This window comes from Aquarana catesbeiana, linkage group LG06 (genome assembly GCF_042186555.1).
Source record: "Aquarana catesbeiana isolate 2022-GZ linkage group LG06, ASM4218655v1, whole genome shotgun sequence".
NCBI lineage: Eukaryota > Metazoa > Chordata > Amphibia > Anura > Ranidae > Aquarana > Aquarana catesbeiana.
The window spans coordinates 156353592-156365920 of record NC_133329.1 but is presented as its reverse complement, the minus strand read 5'-3'; the positions used below and the strand labels follow the sequence as shown (position 1 = coordinate 156365920).

General features: G+C 41.6%; 1 protein-coding gene across 3 annotated transcripts in view; it reads left to right on the top strand.

The window, feature by feature from the left end:
- The window catches only part of MRTFB (myocardin related transcription factor B), a 501337-nt gene that overhangs the window by 216174 nt on the left and 272834 nt on the right, over positions 1 to 12329 (top strand). For all 3 annotated transcript variants that reach the window (XM_073591089.1, XM_073591093.1, XM_073591099.1), the window contains exon 3: positions 11962 to 12166. In XM_073591089.1, coding sequence (XP_073447190.1) covers positions 12019 to 12166 — 148 coding nt within the window. In that variant the 5' untranslated portion in view covers positions 11962 to 12018. The remainder of the gene's footprint in view (positions 1 to 11961; positions 12167 to 12329) is intronic.

Here is a 12329-nt window from a genome sequence, read left to right as displayed (position 1 = left end):
TTTTTTGTGCCTCAGCCGCCTAATACTTACAGGAATCCCATCTCTGTCCAGCGATGTTCACGAGTGTCTCGGCTGTCTGAGACTCTCCTTCCTGATTAGCTGAGACACAGCAGTGGCGCCATTGGCTCCCGCTGCTGTCAAAGTCAGTCAGCCAATCAGGAGAGAGAGGGGTGGGGTCGGGCCACAGCTCCGTGTCTGGGTGCTCCCATAGCAAGGTGCTTTCTGTGGGGACACTTAACAAGAGGGAGGGGCCAGGAGCATAGAAGAGGGAGCATAGAAGAGGGACCCGAGAAGAGAAGGATCTGGGCCGCTCTGTGCAAATCAACTACAACAGAGCAGGCAAGTATAACATTTTAGTTATTTTTATTGCAAAAAAAACCCCAAGATTTTACACTTTAATTGAACAAGCTGAAGTTAGAAGCTGATTGGCTACCATGCACAGCTGCACCAGATTTTCCACTCTCCAGTTTCAGTAAATCAACCCCAGTATATATGTCCATCTGTGGCAAACCTTTGCTGCTCTTCATTGACATACAAGTTAGTATTCTGTGGTAAAGTTGCTTTATTTTAAAATAAACTGTAATAATGCTAAACGCTGAAATTTGCATTTTGTATAGCATATTCTATTCTGTTCACTGGAGTACTATAATACTGCTCTAATTTCACATGCTTAGCTACTCCAAGTGTCATTTTCCTTTGAGAGTCTTTTTGGATATTATGGAACAAAAGTTATTGCATCATGAGCAATCCTCCTCTCAGTGGGCATACTTCTGTAGTATATTAAAATAAGCCGATCTTGAAAAAGCCCTGCAAGGAAAATCCAGCAGATTAGGTTGGAATAAATTGTGTCTATTCATATCAAGAGAGGTTAATTGTACGATGTCAGTGAGAGAACTTCTACAACAAATTTTTCTTTCAATGTTTATGTAGTCTTCACAGGCGCAGAACATTCTTTAATTTTACTAAATTGTTCTTATGAATTAAAAAGATCTATATATTTGAAATGATAACATTTACATTTATTTGTGTTTGCCATTTACTTGTCCAAACGCAATATTCCCGACGCACACGTTCCAGAAAAAGGCTGTAGTGATGCTGAGTGCTGCAATGACCACTGGCTGTAAACCGTAGACAATCAGAATGAAGAAATGTCATCAGCACACCAAGGATTCCTCAAAAGGGTCCAAATCTTTATTCGCGCGTTAACGTTTCGGAGCCATGCATGGCCCCTTCGTCAGTCAAGTGTCACTTGCTGAAGGGGCCCTGCGTGACTCTGAAACGTTGCCGTATGTGTACCATGTGAATAAAGATTTGGACCCTTTTTCGGAACATACAAATGTTATAAATTGAGTTGCAGTTCACTGATTAAAATAAGTATTTGATCCCCAAGCAAAACATGACTTAGTACTTGGTGGAGAAACCATTGTTGGCAAGCACAGAGGTAAGACGTTTCTTGTAGTTGATTACCAGGTTTGCACACATCTCAGGAGGGATTTTGGTCCACTCTCCGGAGTTACAGATCTTCTCTAAATCCTGACAACTCAAAGTTTCAGCTCCCTCCATAAATTTTCTATAGGATTAAGGTCTGGAGACTGGCTAGGCCACCCCATGACCTTAATGTGCTTCTTCTTGAGCCACTCCTTTGTTGCCTTGGCGGTATGTTTTGGGTCATTGGTATGCTGGAAGATTCATCCACGACCCATCTTTGCTCCAACAGTTGTCTCCCTCTCACCAAACTTTTTTCGGATGGTCTTGTAGCCCATTCCAGCCTTGTGCAGGCCTACAATCTTGTCCCTGAAGTCCTTGACAGCTCTTTGGTCTTGCCCATGATTATTTGGTTTGAATAAAAGAAAGATTCTATGGACAGTTGTCTTTCTTACACATAACAAGTTGTCATTAGGAGCACCTCCTTGAATTGACAGGACTAATCTGTGTACCACATGAGCACATACTGTAGCCAGTCTGTGGGAACCAGAATTATTGTTGGTTGGTAGGGGATCAAATACTTATAAACTCACTGAACTGCAACTCAATTTATAACAGTTGTATCATATGTTTTTTTCTCGATTTTTGGTTGATATTCTGCCTCTATCATTTAAAATACACCTATGATAAAAAATTATAGACCCTTCATTTCTTTGAAAGTGGGCAAACTTACAAAATCTGAAGGGGATCAATTAATTCTTTTCCCTACTGTAGTTACAGTAGTCAAAGCTGGATCACTGTAGTAATGTGTAACATATTGATGTATGGAATTATTCTTGAAGAGGTTTAATGTGTTTTATTAGCCTTCTAATTGTAGTAAAAGGGTGTTTGGCATCTAACTGATCAGTAACTTCTTAAAGCGGTTGTATACCCGCTGTTTTTTTTTTTTTTTTTTTTTCTACACCTGCAAGGGAAAAGGCATAATGAGCTAGTATGCACCGCATACTAGCTCATTATGAGATACTTACCTTAGAATGAGGCGCCGGCATCTCACACGGTCCACGCCAAGGGAGCTGACATTTCCCCTCGGCGTGTCTTCCGGGTATCGCGGCTCCGGCGCTGTGAGTGGCCGGAGCCGCGATGTTGTCACTCCCGCGCATGCGCGCGGGAGACTTCTGTCCGGCAAGCTCCGGTTTGCCGGGCTGTCTGCCGAGAATCCCCTGTGCGCATGCTCCGCTGCAGTCAGCGGCTCATTGTGAGGGGAATATCTCCTAAACCGTACAGGTTTAGGAGATATTTTTTTTACCTACAGGTAAGCCTTATTATAGGCTTACCTGTAGGTAAAAGTAAAAAAAAAAGGTATACAACCGCTTTAAATGTTAGTGCAACCACTTTATATGAATCTGCCATCAAAGATGTCTACAAATTTGATGAGTGCTTTTTAGATCTCTAAAAACCACCTTATTTATTATTTGGTTTGTTTAGAATTTTTTCTTTTTTTTCTTTTTTTTTTTATATATTGGTGTGCAAGAACTATGCATTGTGATGCTATATGATACTGTACTCCAACATATTTTGATACGTATTTTCTTTTTTACTTTACTACTTTGTAACTTTGTACGAGTAACGAGTTTGGATTTAAAACCCTTATTTATAAAATGTACAGTATAAGTTAAAATGTCTGTTTCAACACTTGCATTAGGCAGCCCATTCATTTTTGGCTGGCAACACACAGGAAATGGACCAAAAAACATTTTTTCCAAGAAACAGACCAAAAAACATTTTTTCCTTATAATGGCACACCACAACGTACACTATAGTGTGTTACTGCTGGTGCGCTGCAGCTGCAGTGTGCTATACTGTTAACACGCAGCACATCACAAAAGTGTGTTTGGGTCTAAGAGGTTTTTTTAGAGAGTATTATATTTGTCTTTCAACACAAGGGAATATATCATAGCAAAATCATTTGTGTATAGGTTTTACCAATTTATAAAATACATTTTGCAAAGCTATGGAAAGGTTAGGAACCTTTTGTCATTTTCTTTCACATTGGGGAGATTTACCTTCACTTTTTATTCAGTGATGTAACAGAAAATCTCTCCAAAGGCAGGGTACAGGTGTCCCCATTGAAATATTTCCCCTCAACCCCATATTCTAAAAATCAGCAGTTTGGATTTCTCTTTCATTAATCAATGGATACAGCACCTCCTTAATCTTGACCATTGGATTATATCGCCTCTGCAGGAGTAGGACTAGGCAGAACAAAAAAACACCTGGCTACGCCCATGGGCTGTCCTCAGTCAGTATATAACCCCCTCCCTGCTCTAGGTATTCAGTTTATTTCTGTCTAGTCAGGAGTAAGGACCTAGCTCCTTGCTAGGATCTTTTGGTCCTAGCAAATTTTACTTTTTGTCATTTTTCCATGCATTTTCTCTTGGGAGATCTGTAATCAACTGCCAGGCTGGGCAACGGGCTGGATAATCTAGATCCAGTGGTCTCCCCAGTCCAGCCAGCGAGCGCGTGCAGACCGCAGCTATGCGCTAGGTCCACCACGACATAGCCTCAACGGTCAAAGGCTGGCCCGCGAGTTAAACTTCTCACAGGGTCGCATACGAACGGGCTCTGGTCCGAGTTGCAGCGGTCCCTTCGGTGGCGAGTGAGGCTGAGTCCTCTGCGGTCTCAGCAGTGAGTGAAAATGTGCTGGTGGACACACTTGTTACTGTGGTGCGGGAGACTTTCCTTATCTGCCTTATTTTGGTAAGTTTACCTATAAGGAATGGGAACAATCAAAATCACACTTTGTGGTCCCCAAACATTTCTCAGTACGCTACCCCTTTGAAGAATCACTTTTAAAAAAGTGGACTACCCCATCAGCGGTGGACCCTCCTGTTTCCAGGTCTAATAAAGCAACTATGATCTCAGTAGAGGAATACCTGTCCTTTAAGGACCCGGCTGACAGAAAAGCAGAGGCTGTGGCACACAGCATGTTTGCTATGGCTGGGTTGGCATTGCGTCCAGTCTTTGCCTTGGCCCTGGTGTCGCACACCCTAACTGAATGGGCCAAGCTTTTGTGCCAGGGTCTGGGTAGTGAGCAGGTTCCCACTGCTTATGTTGATTTAGCGGACCAGTTAGTCCATGGGCTACAGTATATTATATTACAGTATAGACCGCCTGTTTGGGGCTACCCTGGATGACACAATTAAGGGTGTCATGGGGGAAAGAGTACCTTCCTGCCTCAATCTAGGAAAGGAAAGGAGCCTTGTCGCAGACCGGGGTGTTCCTTCTCAGCCCATAAATTCTTCGGGCTCCCGGGACTGCAGATAAAGGAAACAGATCTCTGAAGTCTTCCCCGGGAAGTTCCAAGCAATCTTGGTCTGATAAGCCTAGAGCAGTCTACTCCGGATCCACTGACAAGACTCCCTCAGCATGTAGGTCTGCCCTCACCCATTGCTGGGGTGGGGGGACATCTTCGCTGGTTTCCAGATTCATGGACCTCCTTTGTGAGTGTCAAGGGGGTCCACGAATTGAACCTTTTGGGGGTACCAAAGAAGGGGGACAGAATTTGTCCACTTAGGGGGGCCCTGTGTCTCCTTGTGTGGGTATAATTCCTGTAAAGGTTCGGTGACGTCCAAACTACCCAAGGTCTCCTCTAGCCCTGTCCAGGAAATTGGGTAACCTGGGTCTGACTCTGGAGTGAATGCTGACCAGGTTAGTAGTTTTTCTTCTCAAATGTCAGACCCTTCAGCAGGTTCAGTTCAACGGGAAGTAACTGAGGCTCGTGGGAATCTTGCGAGTTCCTCATGGTAGACGCCGCAGTCCTAGTGTCACTGCGGGGCCAATGCCTTACTCTTCTGCGGTGCCTACGAAGGACCGAGGGCGAAAGTCTTCAGGTGGCCATAAACGTCCCTTGGAAGCTACCTCAAAAAGAGGACCAGTTGTATCGAGGGCTAAGCTTCCATCCTGCTTTACAGTAACTGATTTTAATGGCCTAGCCATTCATAGCCAGGTACTGAGAGATAGAGGTCTGTCGGGATGAGTGATCCCTACTATGGTGGAGGTGAGGAAGTCAACTTCTAGTAAGATATACCATTGTACGTGGAAAGCGTACATTTCTTGATGTGAGTCGATTGAAGTTCATCCTTGATCCTTTTCTGTGGCTCGGGTCTTAGCTTTTCTTCAACAGGGCGTTGAGCAGAAGTTGGCTTTGAACACCATCAAGGGCCAGGTGTCTGCCTTAGCAGTCTTCTTTCAGCGACCCCTAGCCACTCACTCTTTAGTTCGTACCTTCATTCAAGGAGTCCGGTATGTGGCACTGCCTGTACGGTCTCTTTTGCCACCATGGGATTTAAACTTGGTGCTATTGGTTCTCCAGAAACCTGCATTGGAGAATATTTGGGTACTTTCCCTTACCTAAGTTGTCCCAGAAGGTGGCATTCCTGGTGGCTGTTACCTCGGCCCGCAGGGTTTCGGAGTTGGCAGCACTATCCTGTCATAGTCCCTATTTAGTACTTCATAGGGATAAAGTGGTTCTTCGTCCCTGTCCGTCATTTTTGCCCAAGGTTGTCTCTGACTTCCATTTGAATGAGGACATTGTGTTTCCGTCCTTGTGTCCCAAGCTGGCTCATCCCAAGGAATTTGCTTTGCATACGGTCAGAGAAGTACTTACGGAGGCTGAGATGCCGAGAGTAGTTCACCCTTGCGACTAAACGCAGTTCGCCCCCTGGAGGTAATACAGGGAGTGAATGGCACAAAGAGGCACAGGCTACCCAGCAGGCAGGAGTAGATTTGCGTGGTGGTCTTTGTAGGGTTGAGCAGTTGTATAGAGACTGGCAGATGAGATGACTTGCTGAAGGAGATCAAACAGTCCAGAAGCAGGCTGAGGGTCAAACACAGAGGATCGGTAGTCCCAATTACTGGCTGAAGAATGGTGTCTGGGAGACACAAGGCAAGTCCAGGTCACAAGCAAAGGGTCAGGCAAGGAGACAGGAGGCAGGTCCAGGTCGTAGGCAGAGGGTTAAACACAGGAGACAAGGCAGAATCCGCTTAAGCAGGTCAAGGGTCAGGTCCAGGAGAAGAGCAGAGTAGTCAGGATCAATCCGGGTCACAACAGGCAATCAGGTACAGGAAAGAGGATGCAACAGGAAGCTGAAGACAAACCAGCAATTTGAGCACAAGAGCAACCTTTTATAGGCCAGCCCAAGGGTCACGTTGAGCGTGCGCCAGTGCGCATGTGCGTGCGCTGTACCATCGGACCGCGAACGCTCATGCGCCGGAGCTACCATCTTTGGCTACCATCTCCAGATGGATCAGACAGACTGTGACTCAGGCCTATTCTATTAAGGGTCGGGTTCCTCCTTTCCCTGTCACGGCACTTTCTACTCGGGCGCTTAGTACTTCTTGGTCCTTCCGTCATCAAGCGTCAATATCGCAGGTTTGCAAGGCGGCCACTTGGTCATCAGTGCATGCCTTCACTAAATTCTATATGGTAGATATTTTGGCATCTGCGGATGCTTCTTTTGGCCGCAAGGTTTTGCAGGCTGCTGTTTAAAGCGGAGGTCCACCCTAAAAAAAAAACTACATAAAAATGCTTCTAAAAATCGTTAAAAAAAAAAAAAATTCTTACCAGAAATGACTGTTGCTAGGCAGATCGTCCTAATCTGCCACTTCCTACTCCGCGGTGATCATCATTCTTCTCCTCCTCGCGTTGTCTTCTGGGAAATGGGGCGCGCTGTGTTCTGGGAACTGTGTGTGTCCCAGAACACAACCAGCCATTCACAAAGCGCCGCGCAACTCACGCATGCGCAGTAGGAAGCGGGCAGTGAAGCCGCAAGGCTCCACTGCTTGTTTCCCTTAGTTCAAATGGCGGTGCTGGGACCCGATCCGATGGACGGATCGGCCTTGGGAGGCCGACATCGCGGGCACGCTGGACAGGTAAGTGTGCTTATTAAAAGTCAGCAGCTACAGTGTTTGTAGCTGCTGACTTTAAAAAAAAATTTTTTTTCAGCTGGACCTCCTCTTTAAGAGGAGGGGGGTACCCTCGTGAGGGGTGTTTTTTCTTTAAACATTTTTTATTTCATATTAGAGCTGCACAATTAATCGTTAAAAAATTGTGATCTCGATTCAACCCCCCTGACAATCTCTATTGCAGAGTTTGCCGATTCTTTCATATAACAAGTGGGGAAACTTATCTGCTCACTTAGATCAAAGGGATAAACTTGTGTGTAAAGAAGAATTCCAGGCAGTCTGCCAAGTTTTTAACAACTTGTAAATGCAGGAAGTTTAACCACTTAAAGTCTAAATCTTTTTCTGACACTTGTTTAAGTTAAAATCAATATTTGCTAGAAAATCACTTGGAACCCCCAAACATTATATATATTTTAGCAGAGACCCTAGGGAATAAAATGTGAATTGCTGCAATATTTTATGTCACACTGTATTTGCCCAGCGGTCTTTCAAACGCAATTTTTTGTGAAAAAATACACTTCGATGAATAAAAAAAAAAAAAAACAGTAAAGTTAGCCCAATTTTTTTTTTGTTTTAATGTGAAAGATGATGTTACGCCGCGAGAATCGTGAGAGAATCGTGATCCATCTTCTAAGCAAAAAAATTGTGATTTTCATTTTAACCAGGATCGTGCAGCTCTATTTCAGATGGGGCTCCTGTGACCCGGTTAAGGCTCCTGTGTCCTGGTTAGAGCTCTTGTGGTTAGCCTAGGGTTATTTTGCCCACCCCTCATTTTTCTTTGGCACTACTTTTGGACGATGGTCAAGATTAAGGAGGCGATGTGTCCGTAGAACGAAAGAGAAAATGGGATTTTTGTACTCACCATAAAATCCATTTCTCTGAGTTAATCGATGGACGCAGCACCCACCCCTCTATGGAGTTTTTGATACTTTTATTACTGCTTGCTACTAAACTGAATCCCTAGAGCAGGGAGGGGGTTATATACTGACTGAGGACAGCCCATGGGCGTAGCCAGGTGTTTTTTTCGTTCTGCCTAGGCCTACTCCTGCAGAGGCGATATAACCCAATGGTCAAGATTAAGGAAGCACTGTGTCTCTCGCTTAACTCAGAGAAATGGATTTTACGGTGAGTACAAAAATCTAATTTTTCTATCAGTTTTCTGTGTAACGAACAGTGGTCACCAGGGCAAACCGAGCAGGTAAATCTCCCCGGCGGAGGCACGTACACAAATTTTGATTAAAATACATATGTATTTTTTTTACTAATTATTTTTTCATTATTTAATTTCCACATCACTTTTTATCATCAGATATAGCAGGAGATATGTTTCTAATGTCTATGGTTATCTTTACTAATTACATTTTTATACTTCTATGATAGCAGAGAATTGTGGAGTTCTTTCCCTTACTTTTGAGTCCTTTTGTTATTTTCTCAGCTTTTGTGATTTGTTTTTTTTTTTTATGCATGTACTTTAAGAATTTAATTTGTGTTTTCAGTTTAGATTTGGTGCATAATATGAATCATATTGTAGCTGTACTTGGTCAGACAGCTTATTCCAAAGTGTTTAGAACATACCTGAGGTTTAAGGGAGGGTATACACTATGAGAAAAGCGGAAAAAAAAAACATACAAGGCACAATCGTTCGATTTTCCTACAGTGTGCACATATTTTCAACATTCAATTCAGACTTTGTAAACAAACATTTCTGAAGGGACGAACTCCAAATTGTTTCTCGTATGTGAACAAAAGATTTTCATTTAATGTGTACAATTTCCGTACAAGAAAATCAGAAACGAAAGACTGTGCATGATCAGAAACACTAAACAACAAAAAAAAGCCTTCGTAGTACTAGAATTTTCGTACATTATTTCTTTCCTTGTTCTGACTTGCTGTGAAACAAGGAAAACTGGACAATCGTTCGCCCAATTTTCTCATAGTGTGTACTCCCCTTTAGGAATTGGTTCTACTTCCTAAAATGTAATTTATGCTAATGTGAACTAGAGTAGTTCCAGACAGTTATGCAGTGCATACATAAATCTGATTACATGCCCTATGTACTCTTAAAAAAAAAAAAAAAAAAGTGTGATAGGCTTCAGAAACAATATTTCAATTGGGAACATTAATTGTGTACTTCCTAACCTTCTGCACCACTTAATTATGTAAACAGCTTAATGTGTGTGTGCACGGACCCCTTTTTTTCAGGAAATGCTTCTCTGCATGTTTTACTTTTATGAATACAGTTTGAGTGTTTTGATGAAAATTTCAAAGGATTCTCAACTGAAATTTTCCAAATTTTGAAAGAATATATATATTTTTTAAAATGAACTCTGATTTGCTTTTTAGCAATGCAACTCATATAGCCATATAAGGCTCATACACTGATGCAGCCATATAGCTTAACCACTTCAGCTCCGGACGGTTTTACCCCCTCCTGACCAGGCCATTTTTTGCAGTATGGCACTGCATTACTTTAACTGACAATTGCGCGATTGTGCAACACTGTACCCAAATAAAATGTATGTCCTTTTCCCACAAATAGAGCTTTCTTTTAGTGGTATTTGATCACCTCTGCGGTTTTAATTTTTTTGCCCTATAAACAAAAAGGGACCAACAATTTTGAAAAAAAAAAGTAGTTTTTACTTTCATACCCAATAAAAAAAATTAAAAAAAATGTCTTCATCAATTTAGGCCAATATGTATTCTGCTACATATTTTTAGTAAAAAAAAATCCCAATAAGCGTATATTGATTGATTTGCGCAAAAGTTTTATAGTGTCTATGGGATAGATTTAGGGACTTTTTATTTTATTTTAATCTTTTTACTAGTAACAGTGGCGATCAGCGATTTTTAGCAGGATTGTGGAGGACAAATCTGACACGAAGTGACACTTTTTGGGGACCAGTGACACCAATATCAGTGCTAAAAAAAAAATACACTGACACTGTATAAATGACACTGGCAGGGAAGGGGTTAACATCAGGGGTGATCAAAGGGTTGAATGTTTTCCCTATGTGTGCTTTCTAACTATAGGGGGAGTGCTTTGACTAAAGGAAAACAGAGATCCCTGTTTCTGCTTAGCAGAAACATGAGATCTCCATGTTCCTTTCTGGCATAACAGCAGTCTGAAAGAAAGGATAAATTACAACGTTCACAATAGTGCAAAAAATTTCAATAAACAAATACATAAGCAAAAACAGTTAATCGTTGAGTAAATGTCAATATAATAGTGAACGATGTGCTCCAATTGATAAGGTGCAGTAGTGCTCCAAAATTCAAGGTGTGCCACACCCCCTTCTGTGTCCCCACTCACCGGATGGAATGGACCCCTAGCTTTTCAGTCTAGGAGTTGGACAGGCTTAAAAAGTTGGCCAGGGATTGCAGATTCACTTCAGGATGCAAAGAAGATCTCCCATATCATATCAGTCATGAACTGATATCAGTCAAATCATATCAGTCAAAGTACTGTTTGGCAATTGTTTTATTGCGCAGATTAAAAATGCGTACTTATTAAAAGGTAGGTAGAATCAAGCATGTAATGGCAAGAGATTACAATAGAAAATGCCGCTGGTGGCGTGCATTCCACGACAACCAGAAATTACATTTGGACTCGAAACCGGAAATTGCGTCAATGCGTTTCGACCTCCCACAGGGCGTCATCAAGGACTTTGACGCCCTGTGGGAGGGTGAAACGCATTGACGCAATTTCCAGTTTCGAGTTTTGATAATGAGCTAGTATACAATATTAGCTCATTATGCCTTTGTCTTACAGGTTTTTTTGGGGAGAAGGAATAGTTTTACATTCAAGATGACCCCCCTGCTTATAATTGGATTCAAATTTTGTTCACAGAATATCCACATTTAATCTTATCTACGTCGCTCTAACTACCTGAAGTGTAGATCTTCTAGTTATTGTATAATTCTGGTTATTTTACTACATCAATTATGTGACTTCTTAATTGCATTTCTACAGTACTGTTAACTTAAAAAAACTGATATGTTTCACCTGGTTACATTTGCTATTCCATAAAACATTATGTCAGTGTAGTACTTTTATGTTGAGAATTTTTTTAAACGAAAAATGTTTCATATCGTCCTTCATTTTTAATAATTTATACAATTGTATATTGTGACAGGTTGCCTCAGATGATGATGCATGGACAATTTTCTGAGGATATGATTTTGTGGTCCTTTTCCTTAATAAATGCTCTCGATTGTATGGTCAGCAATGTGCTTGGGTTTTTTTATTTTATAATCCCTCTTTCTTTCCCTTGTTATTTGACACAAATTTCTGATGACATATTAATAGGATCTTACAAGACAAAGAAGTCAGTGCACAGTGTAATAAGGAACAAAGATGAAATGCTTTATTCACGCAAAATGGTTGCCTTTTAGCCTAATTGTATTATTTTTGTATCTACTCTCTATAAACATGTCTAAACTAATATCCAGTAATAAGGAATGCGTAAAAGGAAGATTCTTTCAATGTTCTTTAAAACTTTCATGTGAAAGAATTTCTTGATTGTCATTAGCTTTTTATTGAATTTATTTTTACGTTTGATTATGTTTCCACAGTCTTGTGTTGAAAAAGCGAAGTAAGATCATTCTTTTCCTTCGTCATCTTGCACCACAATGGACCATCAAATGACTCAAGATGAGGAAGTGGGATCTTCTCTCCACCTGGTTCCCAGTCCTCAAAGTGAAGCAGTAGCGCATGATTTTCAGGAGCTGTCATTGCAATCAGTCCAGCAGTTGCCCCCTCTTAAAGAACGTAAAAATGGTAAGGATTTTGTCTACCGAACAATTTCCTAGTGTCTTGAAACCTTACATTTTGTAGAGCTACTTTACAAAGGTCACAGTATTGCAATGTTTTTGTTACCTTTTGAATCTATTTTTCTGCATTTTATATTCTTTTAGACATGTTGCTAAAGTACAAGTACAGT